The following is a 22118-nucleotide window of genomic DNA, read 5'->3' on the forward strand; positions in this document are numbered from 1 at the left end:
GTGGACGCCGGAACGGCGAATCCTCACACGTTTATTGCTGAAAAGTTATACCAACCTTCCAAAAATGTGCGTCCTATGAAGAGTTCACACATACAGTATGAACCATAATTCTTTGTTTGAAATAATTTTTGACCTATTCCTTGTGTTGAATACAACTATTCAACACAAGTATTCATTGAATACTCGATGAATACAATTGAAATGAAATCAGATTTATGTGTATTTTTATATTTATAAATTGTGTTTGTAAAATATAAATGATTAGTTTATATTATTATCTGTACGCTAACCGCAGTTCGTTTCTGAGCACCAAAACAAATGAAAAATATTTATTTTGCGCAGCTGGCGAAATGTCAGGTTAGTACATAAGCTCGGATTCTGTGCCAAACACGCCATTTGTAATGCTTAATACATAGGCTACATCATCTCTATTTTAACTTGACATCATAAGGGGTAGAGACTGTAAGGCCACAAAAAGATCTACAGACCCTTTCCCTACGCAATCTAGCATCTTGCTAGGTTTCCCATTGCTTTGTTACACTGGTTTCCTACTTTTAACTCTATGAGACCATTTATATCTGTGAGATTGACTCCAAATCAGTGAGACGCACATAAAGTCAAGGAGAGTTGATAGGTCTGTTAGTGGGACTGCACCTCCATGTCCCTTAGTGCTACCCCTGGAAGAAGAGTTTTACACTCCTCCAGCAAAATGTGGGTTAATGTCTGCAGAAATATAAACATGTAGCACTGGGTAACCCCAGGCTAGTCATTTTTGAGGGAACTTCAACCTCTCAAACACTGAACTCCGAAGACAACAAATCATGCCCAGGGATAGGTTTTGAAAACAAGAGATATGAGGAGACAGCATTTCCACGTAATGGGTTTCATTGCATGATCTATGTATTTGTTAAATCCAAGCCCGAATGGCCAAGGGCAGCTGACTAAGCAAGTATGCAGCCGTGTGCCTCGTGTTGATTCATCCCATACTTCTCCCCGTTGGAAGTTTCATATCACCAGCTCGTCCAATTGATTTCGTAAGGCAATTAAAGTGAGCGTGTGGGGTGAGATGGTGTAGAAAAACAATTACAGGTCGGCTTTATGCTTGCCATCTTGTATTAGTAGGTCAGTCATGACAGCTACGGCATAAACACCATGCAGCTTCTCCGATAACACAAGTAATGCATCGGAGGGATTTGAATAACTAAATTCGGAGGATTTTTCTGTAGGTTTCCCCCCCCCCTTACTGTACATGTACCTTTTTCTTGGCATATTTCTGTATCTTTAGAATGTAAGATATTCATTAGCTGCAGTAAAGTCTCCAGTAGACAATAATAATAGTTACTATTATTATTATTATTATTATATCCAACTTTAATCAGTAGCAGGCTTAGCAGCAGTTCAAACACCGCTGTTGTATTTTCACGGCAGACCTGTCAGAAATGGCATAGTCAGAATGAAGAAAATATAACCAAGACACAGATCACATATTCATTTGTGTTACTTTAGCTTGGCTGTTTACCTGTCGATGTAAGCTCACATCCCAACAACACTTCTATAGGCAAGAGGTCCGTTGTATTGGTTAAGCCAGGGTTGCGCAAACTTTTCCGTGTGCGCACCCCTGTCTGCTCTCCTCGGTGTCATTTGACGCCGGGTTACCATGACGACGCGTCACTGGAAGGAAAATGTGTTATAGAGGCCTTGCACGGTCCCCCGGCATTTAATTTAAATGCCTGGGGGGAAAGCGCAGCACCTCTACAACTGCTGCGCCAAGCCCCCTCCCCCCCCCCGCAGAAAATCTAGCGTCCCCCCAGGGTGGCGCCCCCCCCCCATTTGCACACCCCTGGGTTAAGCTGCCAAACTGTGGATTCTAGACAAATACATCTCAATACAAATGCTAGACTTACTGCTCACCTCTTGTATCTAATGTATATTGGAGGACTCCCTTTGGTTACATTTATTAATAACTGTCAGTATAAAGACTGTGATTGTGGGAGCAGGAAAATCTCCTCCAACAGGTGCATAGACAATAAGTTCCGTCCCCTGCAGGGGTTCTCTGTCTATCTATGACAGATCTTATCACCTCCCTTCCACCTTCTTCATGCGACACCTCTCTCTAGAATAGTGGTTTCCAACCTTTTTTGGGTTAAGTAACCCTATGTAAAATCTGAGGAACCCCCAACCATCTCTAACAGCAGCTCTGTAATCAGATGCATTGTACATTCTTCTGTATTTGCATTTTGAAATGACCAGATAATTGCAAGGGACCCTTTAGGAGTGCCTGGAGAACCCAAGGGTTCCTAGAAACCCTGGTTGAAAAACACTGCCCTAGAATGTGCCCTCACTGAATCCTGGTTCTATTGTAAATAGGCCACAGTCTATCCCGTATCCCTGCCTTTTCCAATATAATTCATTCTTATTGAATTGGTAATCACACAATTCCTTGAAGCGGAACCATCCTTGCCTAGCATACCACTGTATATTAATGCTGTAATTAACATTGTACTGTGCTGCGGAATATGTTGGTGCCAGAGGTTGCATAAGGAAAGGCCACATGGGTAGTACCACTTTGGAGGCAGAGCTGTCCACTTTCCAAAGTCGTGCCCCACAATGCCTTGCATAGGGGGGGATTGAGAGCTCTGCCTCTGAGACCGCTACCACCGCCGGCACGAACGATGCACGTCCTCGGAAGGAAGAGCCGTCAGTCCCCCTCTCTGCTCTCAAAAATTGCATCCCACAATGCCTTGCAAAGTGCTAAGCAAAGCATTGTGGGATGAGACTTTGCTCCGAGTCCAGAACACTCATGAAATGCTTCAGTCCGCAGCGGGGACAAAAAAACAGCACCAACTGTATCAAACAGAAAATCTAACTGATAGTAAACCTGCTTCTTACACCTGTGTGGTCCTGTTTTTTACACCCTGGGGTAATTTATCAATAACCTTCCGCTGCCCCCTGCCTTCCATACAATTACCGCAATACGGTGGCCAGGAAGGATTTATTACACATCGCAGCTGAGAGAACAAGAGAGAGAAAAAAGAACAGTTAATGATGAATGAGATCTGCTGGGAGGACCTGCGTCTCTGTGTCCACCTAAGGAGCTTTGTACTTTTCTACTGTTTTTATGTCCGTTGAATTATTAATACCCAACCAAAAAAAATGAGACATTGCTTTTTTTCCGGGGAGAGAGGGCGTGCGGGTTATCCACTCTGGGATTGCAGAGATGAGATCTTTATAGAATAACAATAATTTAGGGGACCGAGGTATGTGATAATAGAAAATACTTTTTTTTCCGATTGTTTTTTTTAATTAGGATAAATAAACCCCCTCACCTGTATACACCAAAGTCATACGAGTTACTGGGACTCTGAAGGAACGTGTGGCTGGCTTCTCGGGCAGTGGAGGAGTTAACAGCCCCAGCCCCACAAACTAAGACAACAATAGAATTAAATTGAAGCAATTATACCGGGAGGTTTTTAGAGGGACATTTTTGTAATGCACACAGAATCAAGAGACAGCAAGATCATTACTTCCAATGAAGACAAATGGCATCTAGGGCTTACAATGCCAATGAGTTAAAACGCGGGTATATAAAATGGGGCATGTTACATGCTGGTCAAAGCTCAGTGCTTACGGGCAACAAACCGGCCAGATTATCTCAGCGAGTTGTCTTAGTGATAATTAGAGCTAAGTTATTTCCTTGTTAATTAGAGAAGTCTTGTAACCCTGGTCTGTTGGTGTCCATTGAGCCCACCATGCCATGCCACACAAAGAAAGGAGCGTATCCCTGCAGAAAGCATTAAAACAATTCTTGAATCTAGAACTAGACATTATTATTTTTTTTTTTTAATGTGTGTGTTGCACTTTTAAGGTTACAATTGATAGCAGTGATATGTTTTAATATGCGCAAACTAGGAACAGTATTCACTAAAGTATTCACTAAAGTCTTCCAGCTGAAAAACTGGGTCAAAACCGGTGGGGGAAAAAAAACTATTAATCAAAGGAAAATGTACGATTGATTCAATGGGATTCCTTTTCTTTTGTCAATTTCGCAGTAATGCCATTCAAAAACCTCCAGTTAAAATGCTCATAAATATTTACAATATGATTTTAAATCATGTATGCTCCTCGCACACATAGAACTGCGCCTTTAACCCCTTTGTTGCCAAGGGTTCTTGTAATGCCAATTTTCTACCAGCCAACTTTTCCGATGTAAACGGTACTGTAGAATACCTGTTTTTTATGTATTGTACCTAATAATGCCAGCTTTACCAATTACATTTTTGCTAGTGTATGACCCCCGGAACCAACAGCTTATTAAAGGAGCAATCCAAGCCAGTTAATTCTTTTTTTCAGATAGCACTGAAGCAGGGGGTCTCTGGAACTGAACCCTGTTAATTTCAGCTCCAGGGACTCGCTACTTCCGAAGTAGGTGCCAATAGCCGCCCCGACTGAGCAAGCAGGGCTTTAAAGTTTAAAGCTCTCATTTCAAGTCGGCCAATAGGAAGTCGCACCATGACGTCACTGCTTCCTATTGGCCCACAAGGCCCGAGATCTTTAAACAGCGGATATATTGTGGACCCTGGTAGCCTAGGAGAGCTGCTACCGGCACCTAATTCAGGGGTACGTACCTCCGGAAGTAGGGGTCGCCTAAACTGAAATTAACAGGGTTAAGCTCCGGAGACCCTCTGCTTAAATCCTAATTTAAAAAAAAAATAGCAAAAGAATGTGCAGCCTTGAATTGCCTCATTTAAGCAGCTAGGAGACTGATGACTATTTGGTTACAGGAAATTATTAATACCACTTCTATTTTGGGTATATATGTATATACAAATAAATTAAAAGGACTACGTGCCAGTGCTGGATATCACAGCCCCATTCCGGTGTTAACGGCCATTGACTTGAATGGCAGTTAACAACAAATCGGTGTGCAATGCCCCGCATTGGCCCTTAGTGAATAACCCCAAAGTGTACCTAATTTCATGAGACATGTTGTAGGGCAGTGATTCCCAACCTTGAATCCTTGAAGCAGTCTCAGGGGTTCCTCCTATAGACCACAGACCCTCTCCTCCCCCGCCTCCCCCCCTCCCCCCCTCCCCCTAGGGGTTTTTTTTTTATTGCATTTATTTTGTAGGGTGGATTGAGTGAGAGTGGGGTAATTGACGGAAGGTAGGGGCAAGAGTGATAGAAGAGAGGGGGGCAGGAGCGAGTGAGTGAGGAAAAGAGGGAGTAAGAGTGAGACGCAAGGGATAAATACATGCGAGGCGGGAGGGGGGAGAGTTAGGGAGATGGATGGGAGAGAAATACATGGGTAGAGGGTGGGAAAATAGAGGTGGCTCGTGAGGTGTGAAATGTTGTGACTGACCCCTGTCGAACCTAATATGTGTCAGCCAGATAGGGGTTCCCCGAGATTTTATCGAAATACTTCAAGGGGTCCTCCAAACACAAAAGGTTGGAAATCACTGTTGTAGGGTCTGAGAAATTATTAAGCCCTTTGCTGCGTCAATGAAAGGTTTAATAAAGCCAGCATGTCATACATCAATCATATACCTGTGGGATAGTGCAGAGGGGCAAAGGATTCTGGGTATGTCGAGTGCAAACTTTAGCTTTCAAAGACCCTCCCCTGGGGTCCTGAGCTTCCCAGGACTAATTTTATTGGGCAAACTCTTTGCATACAAAAATAAGAGAGATGAGAGAGTCAAGGAGTGAACTAGATGATTAAGCAGCTTTCATGCGTACATGGCGGAGATGTAATATAACAGATGGTCTCTTAAGAACAATTTCGGGCTTAGTCTGGGATTTTTGACACAAGAATATAATTAAAACAACCCAAAGAAAATCATCCGCTGTGGCCTGACACTGCTGTTTCATCCATAATTGAACATGGGCTAATATTTTGCTATGTAAAGGTTAGATATATCAGTTTTGCATATGTTTGTACAATAACGGCTGAGAGCAGATAGTCTGGAGACTGCAGTTAGGTACGGGGGGGAAAGGATTTCCGAAGAGCAAAAGGGTAGTAGAATAATTTGTACTTTATTCCTGACACGGTTTAATTACGGGTCAACAAGAGACTCTGCTTTATTTTAGAGTCTGGATTTTAGCTACGGACAAAATGTTTCATCTCCAGATCCATACACTCAGGGTTTGTACTGGTATACAAAACATAGCAACATATGTCACCGTAAACTTAATCAGGAAATACCACCACATCGTCCCTTACATCAGTTCCACAATAGCCTAAAAAATAGGCACTTTTATAGGTTGCCCTAAACCAAAGATGTGCATTGAACTTTTCCTAGGGCAAAAGACCTTCTCATTCATCCCTCCCTACCACCTAAGTGCCCCTTTCTTCCGTTCTTCCCTTCTGCCCTTTACTTATTTTCTCCTTCATCTATTTTTTTTCTCCATTCCTATGCCAAGTTCATTTTTCTATCCATGTCCAATTTTTCTCTCTCCCTGCATATCCATCTCTCTGTAACTGTTACCCCAGTTATCTACCTCTGCCCCAGCATGTCCCTGTCGGCCCTCCCAAATCCTTCTCGCACCATCCAGGTCACCGCTCTCCCTCTCTTCTCCCCATGCACGAGGCGAGGAGTTTCAGTGAGAGGAGGAGCAGCTGTGTGTTTGTCGGAACTAGTCTTGGATGGCTCATTATGAATATGGCTGGGAAACATGATATTATAATTAATGTTCTACAGTAGCTGGGGAATGGGCTTTAGCACTCTGCAGTCAATTAGTCTCTTCTAAGGCTGAGGACCCGCTGCAGACGGCCGCGTGCCTGGGCCACCAGCCCCTTATTTCATGCCTGTCTGTCCCCGCTGCCTCCTTCCGATGAGGCTCACTATGCGCTGTGGCGCGTCAGCCGCCAGGGGATGCAAGAGGATTGCGATCTCAAGCGGTGACGCGTTACGTGGTGCGCTGGTGAGCCTATCAGCGCCTGGGGCTGAAACTGTCAGAGCTTCCCCCACCTCCAAAAGGTAGGGGGGGGGAGTGTGTATGTATGTGTGTATATGTGTATTTGAGTGTGGTGTGTGTGTGTTGTGTGTGGGGGGGGACGGACGGACGAACGAACGGACCGGGGGGACGACGACGATGGACGAACGGACCGGGCGAGGGGGGGAGCTACACGGAGAGCGAGCAGCAGAGGGAGGGCATGTGTGGGGGCTCGCTGCACCCTCTTGCAGCCCGGGAGACCCCGCGGCAGCCCTCTGCTCAAACCATGCCCCCCTCAAACCACGCCCCCCCCTCCCGCTCCCGCTCCCTACGGACCGCAGGTAGCCATCAATTGCCTCTCGACGCGCTGCCTGCATGCAGTGCGGGCGCGCTGACTGAGGCAGCGGGGCCTCGGCCTTAGCCCTTAGAACTTTTATCAGGACTGACCTCTTAGAAGCACCAGCTGCTCCCATTGACATCAGTATGATCACACTCTTAAAAGTGCAATGTGTTCTGCACAATCATTTGTTTCCATGACTTGTGTAAGTATGTGATATTAATGGACTCAAATGTAAAGTTTGGGCATTGCATCTCCCTGTAGCTAGTTGTAGCCAGGGGGTGGAGGGGAATGGCCTAAGGTCCCACATAGAGTAGTATAAATAGCCAAATTCCCTGGTGTAGTCAGTTCAAATTACAGTTCCAGTGCTTCAGGTGATCTATAACCTTGGGACGTGAACCTAGAAATGATGCAGGTACAGCTGTCCCCCCATGGTTTAGTCATGTCTAGTGGTCAGAAGAGTATTGGGAGGAAAGGGCAAATTGGGGTCTAGTGAAGGAACGCTTATTTTCTTATTCCCCTCTGCTCCCTGCCCCTGCCCAAGAGCCCTGTAGCCACTATAACATGTGCCCTAAGAAAACACTCTTGCTAGCCACAAACCCTAGTGGAGAAGGTTATAATTTATTTTTTATTTATAAAAATGTTTTACCAGGAAGTAATACATTGAGTTACAACTCGTTTCAAGTATGTCCTGGGCATAGAGTTATGATGACAGATGCAAATACATGGTTACAAATACATAGTTACATTAAGTGAGCAAGGTTATACATTATGTAACGGGTATTCCCCCCCCCAATCGCAGATCTGATGTGGGTGCAAGGAACATACGGTGTTACCATAGGTGTGGTGCATTACCTGTTGGCTCGCAGGAGGGCTGAGCTTCCGCCACGGGGAACCTGGGGCAATTATACTAGGGGTAACCACTTACTAATTCAGCGCCTCCACCTGCGATGGCTCCCACCAGAGGGGGAGTGGTTCCTCGCAGGACAATACAATAATCACATACACGGGAATATATATATTAACGAGTGACTTTACTAACAAGCAATATAACATATCACGCAATACCTTTATATAACCTGTGTCCCTCTCTAGAGGAGACACCTACGACGTCGCGCAGGACGCTTCCCCAACACCAGGTGATCCCACCCAGTGTCCCGAGAATCCCACCCAATGTCCCGCACTCTTGGAGAGAACGTGGGTGACTGCGCAGTCACAGTTACACTAAGGGGCCCGTTGGTGCACTTATGACTGTATGGTACCTGCCGAGCACTCCGGTACTCGGATCAGCAACTGGCTTCGCAAAGGGTCAGACGTGTGATGAATCCGTCTGATCCTCCAACCGAACTCCTTTGTACGCAGACCGCCAGGGCGGTCTCCCTCTGGAATAGTCTCTGCGGACCCCAACGTGGGTCCGAACCGCTTCACAGGAACCGCAGCGTCCACTGAGTCCCTAACTAACACTTGGTACTAACGTGACAGGAACCCTAACCTAGGGCCTGTCCCTGTAGTACAGCAACCTGTAGTGGCTTGGGGAACTCCTATGGGCCTGCAGGGGTTATGGCCTGTCCCACTCCCCTTACTACCCAAGTCCCTTCAGCCTCACTAAATGCTTGCAGCCAACGTGCTGCGCAACAAGGTGCCTGCCTGTCAGACCTCACAGCACTAACAGCCGTGACTCTGACAAGGCAGCACTCTATACTAAGGGCAGCGTCCCTATCTTGGGCCTCCCTCAGCACTTACCCACTAAACTAGTGGGGAGTTGGGGCCTACCTGGGGTGTGGGTACCTATGTGGGGCAGGAGCTGCACTCGCTCCCCGCACCCTTCCTTCCCTCACAGCTCCCTGACTCCAACTCTCTTTAACCTTCCTTTCCCAGCTCCCACTAATGTAAGTGGCAGGGTCCCTAACCTGAGGGCTGCCACCGGCAACACTCACCTTACTGGGGAGCTGAGCTATCTCGGGGCCCTGGGGGTGCTGGCCTAGTACAGTGAGTCCCCGACTCCTGTACCCTACCTCCTTCCCTGGGCTGCTCCGGTCTCTGACTGACTAGTGTGCTCCAACTGACAAAAACCCTGTCTGCACACAACATTGTTGCAACTCTGCAGCATGAGAATCTGCCAGCTCTATTGGCTTCATTGCTGCCTGTGACAAAGGTGAAAGTGCAGTCCCCAGAGGCTGCTGGGAATTGTAGTCCTTGGCACAGCTCTTTCCTATGGGGACCGCGTGCACGATCTTTACTGCGCATGTGCGACGCTGTAATGGCCGCCGCTACGCTTAACTGCGCCTGCGCAACCTCCCAGAGCTCCGGCACACTGGCGATGGCCACCGCTACCCTGGCCAACCTCCGCGCATTGCGCGAACCTCGCGCCACAACCAAGATGGCGGTGCCCGCCGGGAGAAGTCGCCGTCCCCTTCCCCCACTGCCACAGGGGTAAGGCAGGGGGCAAAGGAAGATCAGGGGAACCGGGGGTGACCCCCTTACAATTATATACAAGACATTGCATGCACAGTTAAAGATAATATATTTTATAGGCATATGTAACAATTACAGACCAGATTAAAATGTGAGACAGCTTTAGTTTTGAAAGAACTTAGACGAGTGGCGGATGTGAGAGTCTCCGGTAGAATGTTCCAGTTGTGGGGTGCACGGTAAGAAAAGGAGGAGCGGCCGGATACTTTGTTGAACTTTGAACAGTCTTCTGGAGTCTGATCTCAGATAAGTGCTGCGTTTGGTAGGGGTGAGGAGCTTGTTCAGATAGACGGGTAGCTTGCCTAGAAAGTATTTGAAGGCAAGACAGGACAGATGAACTTTGCCCCTAGACTCAAGTGATGACCAAACTAGTTCTTTGAGCATTTTGCAGGGATGTGTGTTGTAGTTGCATTGGAGAACAAAGCAGCATATTGAATTGTAGAGGGCGTCTAGTTTACTAAGGTGGGTTTAGGTTGCTGTGTCATATACTATACCCCCAGATGAGATAAAGGACAGTCTGACCAGTCTCCATATTCAATGCATTGGAGGATCTTTTGACAATGAATGGCTAGAGAAGCCCTAACACCATCAAAGCACTTTCGGTTAGTTATCAAGGGGTTAAACAGACAGCTTTTTCCCGCTGAGATATGAATCTGGCAGCCCCGGGAGGTTGAGAAGTTAAATGAAATAATAAAGACAGAGAGAGAATATGGGAGGTAAATGATGTGGAAACAATGCTGTCAGGACCTCATCTCGCCTCATCTTCCACTGAGCTGTCAGAGGGATGGTGTGATAAGGGAGAAGGCGGAACGCTGCATGTGCGAGGTGGCAGGCGGGTGCCTATTTCAGGGAACAAAAGCTGAGCCTGAAAATTCATTATTTGGCATTGATCTGCAGATTTTCATAAGCTTTAGTTTTCTCGCAGGCTGTGCTGTTTTTTTTCTTATTCTTGTAATCTGACAAGCAGCCTTTACAAGGGGAAAATAGCCACCATTCTCTTACAGTTTGTGATACCAAAAATGAATGACAATGCCTCGTTTTTTGGGGGATCGTGCTTGTAGGATATGCAGTGGAGAATTTTACACGCGAGGAAAAAAGAGGTCAGGCACACCAATAATAGTGCACAATAGTGAGAAATATTTATATACGCTATGCTACAAAAAAAAAACCTCATACTTGTCGGACATGTATGTATATCTTTAGTTATATAGCGCCATCCAGGTACATAGCGCTTCACCGCAGTAATACACGTGACATAATAATATAACGCATAATGGGAATAAGCACCAGACATAAAACACTAGGGAATGGAGTCCCTGTCCCAAAGAGCTTGCAATCTAAGTGGTAAGTAGGAAGAACGTACAGAGACAGTAGTTGGGTGATCTGGTAAGTGCGTCTGCAAGGGGTCAAGGTCAATGTATGAGGAGTATAATATAGTCCAAAATAGGTGCACTCACGATACAAGGTAACAAATCGCCCAGAAATGCCATCTTCACAAAGGTTCGTGCTTGTGCTTGTGCAAAGCGTTGGTGCTTGTGCAATACATTTTATAATCTTCGGAAGACCAGTGGATTGCCTCGTTTGCTATTTTTGAGGCGTATAATATGAAATGTTTTGTGATTGTTATACAATGAAGAAAAACAAGCGCTTGATACTGTCTTTAACCAATGTATCCCACTTCAGAGGCAAGAGAAGTTAAATATCTCGAGCTCTATACATTTAAGAAAGACTCATGTTGCTACCACTTTATAGTGGTACTAGGTACTACTGCTTTTAAATAACCGTATACTGTACTTTAATTTCTTCCCTAAAAAGGTGTGTATTTAAAAAGGATATTTCTCTTTCGGCATAAACACAGCATGTTACATTTATGAGCAGACAGTGGAAGAGGGAGAGGGAGTGGCTCAGTGAGTAAAGACGCTGACACGCACTGAGAGTTTGAAGCAGGGGACATTTAAGGCCTCGGTCCCGCTGCGCTCGTTGGCGCGGGCGGCCACACGCGAGTTGCCCACCAGCAGGGGAATCCTGCGGAGCCGGTCCCGGTCCCCCCTGGTGGCACAGCGCACTACACGCTGTGGCGCGTCAGCCGCTATGAGACACAAGAAAATGGTGATCCCTAGCGTTGACGCGTCACGTGGTGTGGCTGTGAGCCAATGGGGAGGGGAGGCTTCGGGAGGAGGAGAGGCTTTGGGGAGCGGGGAGGAGTGTGGAGTGAAAACAGCGTGAGTGTGTGTCTGTGTGTATGTGATAGTGCCTGTCTGTGTGTGTGTCTGAGTGGGTGCGTGCCTGTCTGTGTGTGTGTGTGTGTGTCTGAGTGCGTGTGTGCCTGTCTGTGTGTGTGTGTGTGTGTCTGAGTGCGTGCGTGCCTGTCTGTGTGTGTGTGTGTGTGTGTATGAGTGCATGAGTGCCTGCCTCTGTCTGTGTGTGTGTGTGTATATGAGTGCCTGTGTGTGTGTGTGTGTGTGTATGAGTGTGTGTGTGTGTGTGTGTTGCTTACCATCAGCAGCTCCAGCTCGAGCCCGTGGAGGGAGGGGGGGGAGAGTAGCGGGTCCCTCCGCTCAAGCCATGCCCCCCCCTCCCTGTCAAACCTCCCACTCCCGCCCACCTCCCGCTCCGGCTCCCGCTCCCTACAGACCACATATCGCGGTCTGTGTATGTCAGCGCACCGCCTGTATGCAGCGCGGGAGCGCTGACTCTGGGAGCGGGGCCTTAGCCTTAGAAGACCGAGTGGATATCTATCAAACAGATTTAAAGGGGCAATCCCACGTAGTCGGCCAGTACATGTCTGAGGGGCCTCTGAATGGGGAAGTGTTTGCCAGTCAAGTATTTTCCTTCCCCTTATCCCACCCTGTCCTTATCAGAGAGCCAATAAAGATAAGGGGAGGGGGGACTCTGGCTGTATAAGTACTTGCTGATCAGGCAGAGGAAATCAAACCCTTCCCAAGTCTAACGCTAACCAAATAAATAACAAGATACTTATGTGTCAGATTTGTGAGACCCCTTAAACAGGTCACTGCATTTAGTTCACTTTGGTCCTATGAGGAATTGCCCCTTTAAGTATAGATGGATTATTGATCCAGGGATCTGATTTCCATTTGCTGGAGTCAGGAAGGGTTTTTTTTTTTTGTTTGCGAAACATAATTGGCAAATGTTGGACTGGTGTTTTTCTGTTTACCTTCCACTGGATCAATATAAATACAATAAAAATGTAATACTGTACCCAGTATCACATTAAATAACAGTATGAACGCAATGGACAAATGTCTTTTTTGAGTCCGATTTATAATATTACTATCACCTTTATAGGAAAATGAGGTTCTAGCAGTGCTGACCTCTTTTATTAACCCCTTTGCCGCACGTTGCTAATTAGTGACAGATTAATCAGTAGCACACTACATTTAAATCCCCTGGAGTGCCAGTCAATAACAGTTGTAGATTGGTTTGTTTGCTGTGAATGGTTCCAGCTCAATCATTAATGGGATTGTGACTTGTTAACAGTTGTGTTCTTCCAGCCGGATACACACTCTATTAGCATATGCTACATGCATTCATAATACAGGCAACAATTTACCCAGAATGCTGCTGTGGCAATAGTATACTGTTTGAGCTGGTGAAACCTATATGCTTTAAATATTTATAGGGCAGGGGTGCTCAATTCCAGTCCTCAAGCCCCCCTAACAGGTCAGGTTTTCAGGATATCCCGTCTGCACAGCAGGTGGCTCAATCACTACCTGCTTCCACACAGGTGGCTCAATCAGTCCTTGCTTCAGCAGACCCAGACTGAGCCACCTGTGCTGAAGCTGGGATATCCTGAAACCCTGACCTGTTGGGGGGGGGGGAGGGGGGGGACTTGAGTTGAGCCCTCCCTGTTATAGGGTATGTGAGTAATATCGCCTGTATGACAGAGCAGAGATAAAAAGGGCCCTATTCAATATTCTATGAATCCTTTTCCCCTATGCTGGAGAAATGTTTAGTCTCTCCCACTCAATGGAGTTACATGATTCCCCAGCATTGGGAAACCCGTTTCACTGCACATAGAATTGGGGAGACACAGGTTACTCATTAAAGTGGTAGTGTTGACCTGACACTGCCGCACAAAAACTCCTGATAGCTTGAATACCTCGAGAAAGCGCTTCGGCGTGAAACGCGTTGGTGGGGTGATACCTTCACTATTCGTTTGTCCTATGACCAATAAATAATCATTTTTTATGGAATACGCACTTTTCATAATTTTTCTTCAAGTTTGGATGCCTTTGGGTAGTGCTCTGTTATCTTCCCCATTTTGTCTATTGATGACTGGAATAGCAGTTTCTGTGCGGTAGTGTCTGACACTGTCACACTTTCATAAATAACCCCAAAGAGTTATTTTGACACCAGCCTGCTAAAGGAAACCAAGGGGCCTATTCACTAAAACTAGGGCAAAACCAGTACAAAAAAACAGTGCCATCTTCATCAAAGTTAAGGAATCCCATTGAAAACAATGGGAGTTTTTCCTTCGATAAATATGGTGCTGTTCTTTCACAGGCTTTGAAGCGCAGGGAGGCTTTAATAAATAACTCCCCTAATGTCCTAAAAGCGGATGGTCTAAGCTAGGGGTGCGCAAACTTTTCCCCGCTGCGCCCCCCTGCCTGCTCTCCTCCCCTGCCCGCACCCCCCTCCTTACCTTGTCTTCAGCATCAAATGACGTCATACTGCCATGGCAACGTGACATCCTGTGATGGCATTCTTCGATGCCGCGCTGCCATGGCGACGCGTCTCTGAAAGTAATGGATGTTGCAGAGGCCTCGCGATCCCCTGTTTGCGCACCCCTGGTCTAAGCTTTATTTAGCCAGCTAGGGCATCATAGGAAGGGATTCACTCAGATGGGCAGCTACAACCTGTCAATAGCACCAACCCTGGGATAAAATAAAGCACGGGGCGCAAACTTTTTTCCCTGCGCCCCCCTGCCGGCAGTCCCCTCACTCCCCCCCCTAACCCCTACTTACCTGCGCTCCGGCGTCATGACGTCTTGTAGCCATAGCAACGTGACGTCACATGACCTCGCGGCCTTGCCATGGTGACGCAGGAAGGAAGCCGCCGGAGCCAAGGTAAGTAGGTTTACAGAGGCCCTGCAGCTCCCCCGGCACTTAATTTAAGTGCCTTCGGGAAGCGCGCGGGGCCCTGTAAACCCCGCACCCCCCTGCCGGCAGTCTCACGCCCCCCTGGGGGTCGCGCCCCCCAGTTTGCGCACCGCTGTAATAAAGCATTCAGAAATGTGCTTCTTACGTCACTGAAGTCTACAGAGAGGTGATTTATTCTGAGTAATTCATGTTAAAAGCAGCAGCGTTTGGAGCTCTGCTGAGCTCTTTATCAAGTTTGTGATTTATTCCCCCAACAAATCACTCCTTTCAATGGCACCATAACGTTATTTTAATGCTGTAGAGTAACACATGGGTTGTTGCAATGGAGAGGTTGTGACTGCTCGCCTACATAAACCTTGCTGGTTATTTTGAACACTGTTGGGCCACATTGTGTAAGCACTAGGACCCCAAATGTATCTGCTACTCTACACTCAGCATATGGGCCTATATTTACTTAAGAGTGCTGCTGTGTGTCATAAAACAACTTTGTGGCATCGCTTAGTTAATATGGCCCACGATCTACCTAACTGGAATTAAACAGGAGGGGTGTATTTATCAAAGTCCTCTGGCTGCAAAACTGAACTAAATGTATCCAGGAAAACATTCCTATTGAAACCAATGGGATTTCTTCTTACACCTGGCGCAGTGTTCTTGCACTAGCTGTGCAGCTGGGAGACTTTGATAAAGCCCAGGCAGCCGACAAGGGGGGGAGAGCCTGGCGCGGTGGCAGGGGCGGCCCGACAGGCCAGTGCTTCTGCGTCCAGCTGCCAGGCCGCTGGTTGCCGCTGCCGGGCACCCCGGTCCCGGCTCTCCCCAGCTGCTGCCGCCTCTTCCCACGCCATCCTCTCTCGCCGGTGCCGCCGGAAGCTGGTTCTGACTTCCAGGTGCGCACTGGTGGGGGAGACGACGGCGGGGGAGGCAGCAGCTGGGGATAGCCGGGGCCCGGCGACAGCAACCAGTGTTAAATGTTAATTATATCTGGGGGAGGAGGTAGTGGTGTTTGTATCTGGGGGGGTGGGGGGTGGGGTGTTTGTTTGTACAGGAGGGTTGTTTGCATCTGGGTGGGTGTGTAGCAGTGTTTGTATCTGGGGGGGTGCAGTGGTGTCTGTATTTGGGTGGGTAGTGGTGTCTGTACTTGGAGAGGTAGTTTTGTATTGGGAGGGGGTATTGTGTGTATTGGGGGGGTATTGTGTGTATTGGGGGGGGGGTGTGGGCAGTGTGGGAGTGGGAATTGTATGGGTATTGGGAGGAATTGTGTGTGCGGACAGTGAAGGGGGTTTGAGGGAGTGGGATAGAGTGAGATGGGGCAATTGAGTGATAGCGGAGGGGATGTAAGAGAGGGGTGGGGAAGAGTGAGAGACAAGAGGGGGGAGAGAAATCCAGGAGGGGTTCCCGGGACGTTCCCGGGCAGTAGTTACGCTGCTGTCCCCACTCTTTAGCTTCTCTCTTAAATATCCTTACTTGCATCATTTATTTTACATAAAGTATGAATGATCTAGGTTTATGTCCCATTTTGTCACTGTGCTTTTTCCTTGGCGCCTTCTTTTTTGTTTTCCCCCTGATATTTTCACATATAACAAAGAGCTATAAAAGTGTGGTTTTTTTTAAATTCAATAGATCGCTAAGCAATTAAGTTCTATAAGAGAAAATGACGACTATTCTCTTGAAATGGTATGTGACATCCACAACACAAATATTCTCTTAAAGGGGCAGTTCCCACTGTGTGTTTTTTTCCCTGCTCACCCATTTTTGTTACTTTGTATTTTATTCCTAATACAATGAACCTAAAACGAAAATTAAAATGGCTGCCAAGTGCCTCACACTTAGAAACACTAGCAGACCTCAAAGAACCTTATCTGAAAAGATTAAAGCAGCAATCCTACACATTCTTACAGGATTGGAACCAAGATGTCCTCTGGAGGTGAAACGCACCAATTTCAGTTCTGGGGAGCCCTTGGTCTCTGAGATACATACTAATGCTTCTCCTGGGTATTTAAACAGGCGTCCAATAGGAAGCCTCAATGGATGATGCTGCGGCTTCCTATTGGCCTGTGAGACTTGGCACCATTTTTCTTTCCATCGAGGTAGCTTTAATACCATGGAGGTAGCACAAAAAGGAGCGCCTGGGATTACTGCTTTAAAATAAGACTTTTTTTTCTGATAAGATCATTTGAAGTCTGCATGGAAAACTGCTCAGTGCAGCCTGGTGGAGATGTGAAAGGGAGAAAGGGAAGGGAGAATAAACAGCAGGAATTCCATGCCAACAGGACAGGGCCTTTCAAAATAAAAATGTTATAAAAATTCAAAATAGGGCCAGCAATCTGTTTTCAAATAAATTACACGGAGCTCACTTTCAAAACAGGTCAAGAACTGAAGAAGAGGACTGCACCTTTAAATCAGGTGTCACGGGATGTACTTTTAGCTTAATCCAGCCTGGCCAGACCCGCAGTATTAATCTGCTCCTTCCTGCCCCCGAAGGAGAGTTACACACATTTCACACCTTGCGCAGCAAAATGATATTTGACGTGTAATTTAAAGGCTCAGACTCCAGGCCCTGGAGACGTGTTCCAGTAATGGGGAATCTGACTGCAGGACTTGAGCGCTGATAGCACGGAAGTGTCTGCCTCCTTACACATGCTTTGGCTGTGTTCATTGGCGCTCTCCAAGATCTCTGCAGTTACTGAACTAAGACATTTGAAGGACCATTCATTTTATTCCAGCTCGGGACCCTGTTAAAGCTGCAGTTCAGTCAATATCCTGCATGTGTGTTTTTTTTAATAAATCAGTTCTGTAGTAAGAAAAAATACTTTTAGCATTTTCTGTTTTTAAAAAAACAACTTTGAAAGACCAATTTTCTTGTATTCTATTTTAACAGCCATTTGCTAAGGCACTGCCCCTTCATGTCCTGTCACAAGCCCTGGCACACCCCTTTGTCAGCCCTCTTGCACATGTCAGTGCAGGAGTGCTCATGAATATTCATGAGCTTCCACTGAGAGACAGAAGCAGATAAAAACATATGCCAGCTCTAATTATGTCACCAAATTTCGCCTATCAATACATGGAGAACGAATTGACCTTCAGCTATACAGTTCTTTAGGTAATTAGAGATTGCACACATGAAACTATTGAAGTAAAAAAATTAATTAAAAAAAAAAAGACTGAACTGCAGCTTTAAGACGAGGGAATTTCTTTTTGTGGTCGGTTTCTTCCAGTGTTTTGTTTTTTAAGATGATAGAAGTTTAGAGGTAATCACAGGCTTTAATGCGGCAGTTCAGCTCCTAGACTCAGCTCCCTATGACCTTCAGGCACCAAAATTAAATTACAAGCTCTGTTGGTCAGGAACATAAGCCCGGAACAATTCTTATGTTCTTTGTTCAAGTACAAACAGCTGTATTATCGTGCTATGAAAAAATGTATACTATATAAAGAGAAGATTGATTTTCTGCCAATATTCAAAAACATACAGGGATACATGTTGGATGTTATATATATGATAGATATAGCTTACCTGGTCAGAAGGCCATTTCTGTAGGCATTGACTTGGTAAAGGTACAAGCAAGCTATTGGCCACAGTCATGGCCGAAGACAGCCAAAGCTGTCCTGGGCATGATGGAGAGGGGTCCGGCCGTCTGAACATAGAAGTTGGGCCTTTACTTCTGTGGTTGGACAGCCAGGTCTTGTTCCTCTGCTGGGCTCTCCTAAATGGTCCAAGATGGCACCCACTTGTCACAGCTTCTACACCCCACACCATAACTTTGGTCTTGCTGAGATTCATATGGTGACCCACCCTCTTCCTTGCATCAGTGAGTTATTTGGTTTATTGCTAGAGGTCTTCTACATTTGTGAGAAACATAACACAGTCGTCTGTAAATTGTACTGTAGTTGATTCAAGTGTGCATCTTAGATTTTGGCTCCCAATACAATGTCTTGAAAAATGTTTCTAGTGTTACTGTGGAAAGCTTTGGTGACATGGTGTCTACGTGTCGTACACCCTTGCTGATACTTAGTTTGCTTGTATCTTCCTGTAATCTAATGGATGATGTGCCATTATTGTAAATGTTCTATAAATATCAATGTACGCTTCTTTGACATTTTGTCTTCTTAATTAATCTAAAACGGCCGACGTCGAGACAGAATTTAATGCTTTTTCATAATCTATTAATACTAAACTGAGTTATAGGTCATGTTAATGACCAGGAAATTACTTATTGTACAACTTGTGGTTGTGGTCCATTGTGTTGTATCAACTGCGAATTTCCACTTGTTCTCTAGGCTGAGCAAAATCCAGGTTCCGATTAGTGAGTATCTTTGTAAAAGTACTCCTGAAGAAGGACCCTGTGAGGTTTGAATACTTATGTAACCTTGCTTGCCCGACTTTAAAGGAGTTTACATCAAATTGAACTATATACAGTACATGGCAATGCTTAGTCTCTCACAGCTGTTCAAGGAGCTGGGTTTGTGTAGGCTGGGCATAGATGCTTGAAGATAGAATGATGGGCGACATATAAAAACACAGACTTCACATCAAACATTTAACTGGTGGCAAATAATATGGTTACTCAGCGCTTGCTGCCCAGCTAGCTCTCGCTCCTATGCTGGGGAGGTACTTAGGCTTGTTTCCTTTAGTATTAGTTAGACTGACAATCTCCTACACAGCGTCATTAATGCCCTTTCTCAGGTGGACCCATGTTGGGGGACACACACTACTCTTTGGGATCAATATCCCCGTACTGTGTACGGCATTCTTCCTCTACGGACATCGGATCGGGAATTTACTAAGGACCTGCCGGTGGGGCAGTGCACAGTGTCTTATTGTTGATCCATCGTCAACCGCTCATATATATCATAGAGCCAATGGATGGGATGGATAGGCTTGATGGTGGTGCCGGCGGTGCCTGTGCACCCAGCCCCCACGCTTACAGAGGCCTCGCGCTCTTCCACCACAACATTAGTAAATATTGAAGGGGGAAAGCGCTAGGCCTCTGTAAGCTCCGGCATCTCCTCCTGCTCCTCACCTCCGGCATCTTCTCCTTTTGACGACATGTCGCCATGACAACACAACAACATGCCGTAGCTGGAGGAGATGCCGGAGATGAGGAGCAGAAGCTGGAGAAGGTAAGAGGCCCAGCGCTCCCCTCCCTCCCCCCCCCCCCGCCCCGGCACTGAGCCCCGGAAAACTCCCAGCCGGACTTGATTGGTGTTTCACAGTTTTCCAGTGATTTGAAGTCCCCCCCTCCCTGGTATTTAGCAAACCCCATTGATTTCTACCGTTTGGGGGTCACCCTGTGTGTTTTCTATGTTCTCTTCATTCAGACGTCATGGGCAGTCCCTGTTTTTTTACATCTGTTAAATTCACTTGGGAATTGGCTCACTTTTTCCTTTAACTTCTGCATTAAAATATTGTGATGAATGTAGGGACAGTTTCCCCCAAAATTGCCTCAAAGTGAGCTTAATGTGTTGCCATTTGAAGCAGCTTTCCAACTTCATTTTTTAAATGTAATATTAAGAGGCCCAAAACCTGCAGTAACGTGTTCACATGGCAACTACCAATGTTTATTATAACTTGCTCTATACCACCACGCAGCACAGAGCTGTTTTTGATACAGACTTCAAAGAGACTGATCAGACATACTCTCTTACATAGCATTGGGGAACAAAATATCAAATAAAGGGGAAGCAGAACATTTGAAAAATTGATGCCAGAGGGGACCATAGTTTAGGCCTCTGCACTGCATTGCTGGCACCTCAGGAACAGAAAGTGCGAAAAATGCTATTCCTCCCCCAAAAAAATAAAACAAAAATATGACAGTATTACAACAAACTCCATTTTTTTTTTTACATTTATTTTCAAATGTCTGTATACAACTCTTTGTTATATATTCAATCAGGATCATTATTTCCTATGAGATGTCAGCCATCTTGTTCTAACCCCAATCATCTAGAAAAAAAAACGTACAAGGAGATATTTCTGCAGTGCTACAGTACATCATAAAAAAAAAAGTTGGAGTCTGCAGAGAGCTAAAAATATATTGGAAAGGGATAATAAAAAATGTATTATTGTTGAGCTGTTATTGCTAATGCTACAAAACATATTTTAGGTTAGGGGATTATAACCTTAAAGCAGCCGTCCAAGCTGCCGCCCGCCCACCACCCCCCCCCCCCTTTAATATGTGCATCAATACAATCCCCACAATGATAAGTAATTAACTAAGTTGCTGATCGATCGGCGAAGATTCGGCTCGGGGTTCACTAAATTATTGCAGAGGAGTATTCTGCAGCCAGTATGACTTTGTAAATGGTTGCTAGAGAAACAAAAAAAAATGCTTGTTACATTATAATACATAAAAAATGTAATTCAGAGTTATTTTAAAAAAAAACTACAAGTATTTTCTCATAGTACAGAACTGATTTATTTTAAAAAAAACACACACATGCAGAACATTGCTTGGTCCGCAGCTTTAAATAATAAGACTGGTTGATGCAGCAGGCTATATTTACTAAATGAGACTAAGCATTAAGACACTGTATAGCCCCACTCGCTTAAATGGCCCATAAAATAGTTTAAGGATTAGCACTATAATAATAATAAATCAGGTCCATACAGTAGCTGCACCAGTGGTTATTGTGATTGGGGGACGTACATTGTGCAGTGACCCTAATACACAGGCTTTTCTGTACATTCTAATAAGTCAGTATTTGAGGATTTTTTTTAAATCACTTTATATAGATCAAGTTTTTCTGTATTTATATGATTGGGGGGTTTTCAGCAACATAATCAACACAGAACATGGAAGGCAGCGCAATCCCTTGTCCCTTATCAAATTAAATTCCATATTCAGTTTATTGTTTTATGATATTGCAATCTGTAGCCGAATGAACGAGCAGGCTGATATGAACGATCAAACAGCATTACTTAAAGTAACATGAATCCCCCACAGACGGAGGAATAATTTACAAGAAAGAAAAGAAGGAAAAGCTGGAGAGAAAAAAAGAAAAGGAGTGGAAAATTGTAACCGGGGACACGTAAATGTTTTCTTGGGTTTGCCACAATTGAATGACTTGTTTTTTCAAGGTACCTTTAAATGTCTAATTTAGTCCAAAATATATAAAAGGTATACGTGCACTGAAAAAGTAAAGATACTTGTGGGCAGGGCTGGCCTTAGGCTCTGCGGCGTCCAAGGTGGCACGCTGGCAGTGGCGCCCACCCGCCTCCCAGTGAAAATAATCAAGGGGGGTTACCATGAAGAGCGGCCCCCCTC

General features: G+C 45.6%; 1 protein-coding gene across 1 annotated transcript in view; it reads right to left on the reverse strand.

The window, feature by feature from the left end:
• The window catches only part of LOC142494760 (uncharacterized), a 35310-nt gene extending 15408 nt beyond the window's left edge, over nucleotides 1-19902 (reverse strand). Inside the window, exons 1-5 of the mRNA XM_075599199.1 lie at nucleotides 19875-19902; nucleotides 19274-19337; nucleotides 18368-18557; nucleotides 3327-3423; nucleotides 2969-3008 (exon numbers count right to left, since the gene is read on the reverse strand). Coding sequence (XP_075455314.1) covers nucleotides 2969-3008; nucleotides 3327-3423; nucleotides 18368-18557; nucleotides 19274-19337; nucleotides 19875-19902 — 419 coding nt within the window. The remainder of the gene's footprint in view (nucleotides 1-2968; nucleotides 3009-3326; nucleotides 3424-18367; nucleotides 18558-19273; nucleotides 19338-19874) is intronic.
• Nucleotides 19903-22118: the final 2216 nt, after the last annotated feature.

This window comes from Ascaphus truei, chromosome 5 (assembly GCF_040206685.1).
Source record: "Ascaphus truei isolate aAscTru1 chromosome 5, aAscTru1.hap1, whole genome shotgun sequence".
Lineage (NCBI taxonomy): Eukaryota > Metazoa > Chordata > Amphibia > Anura > Ascaphidae > Ascaphus > Ascaphus truei.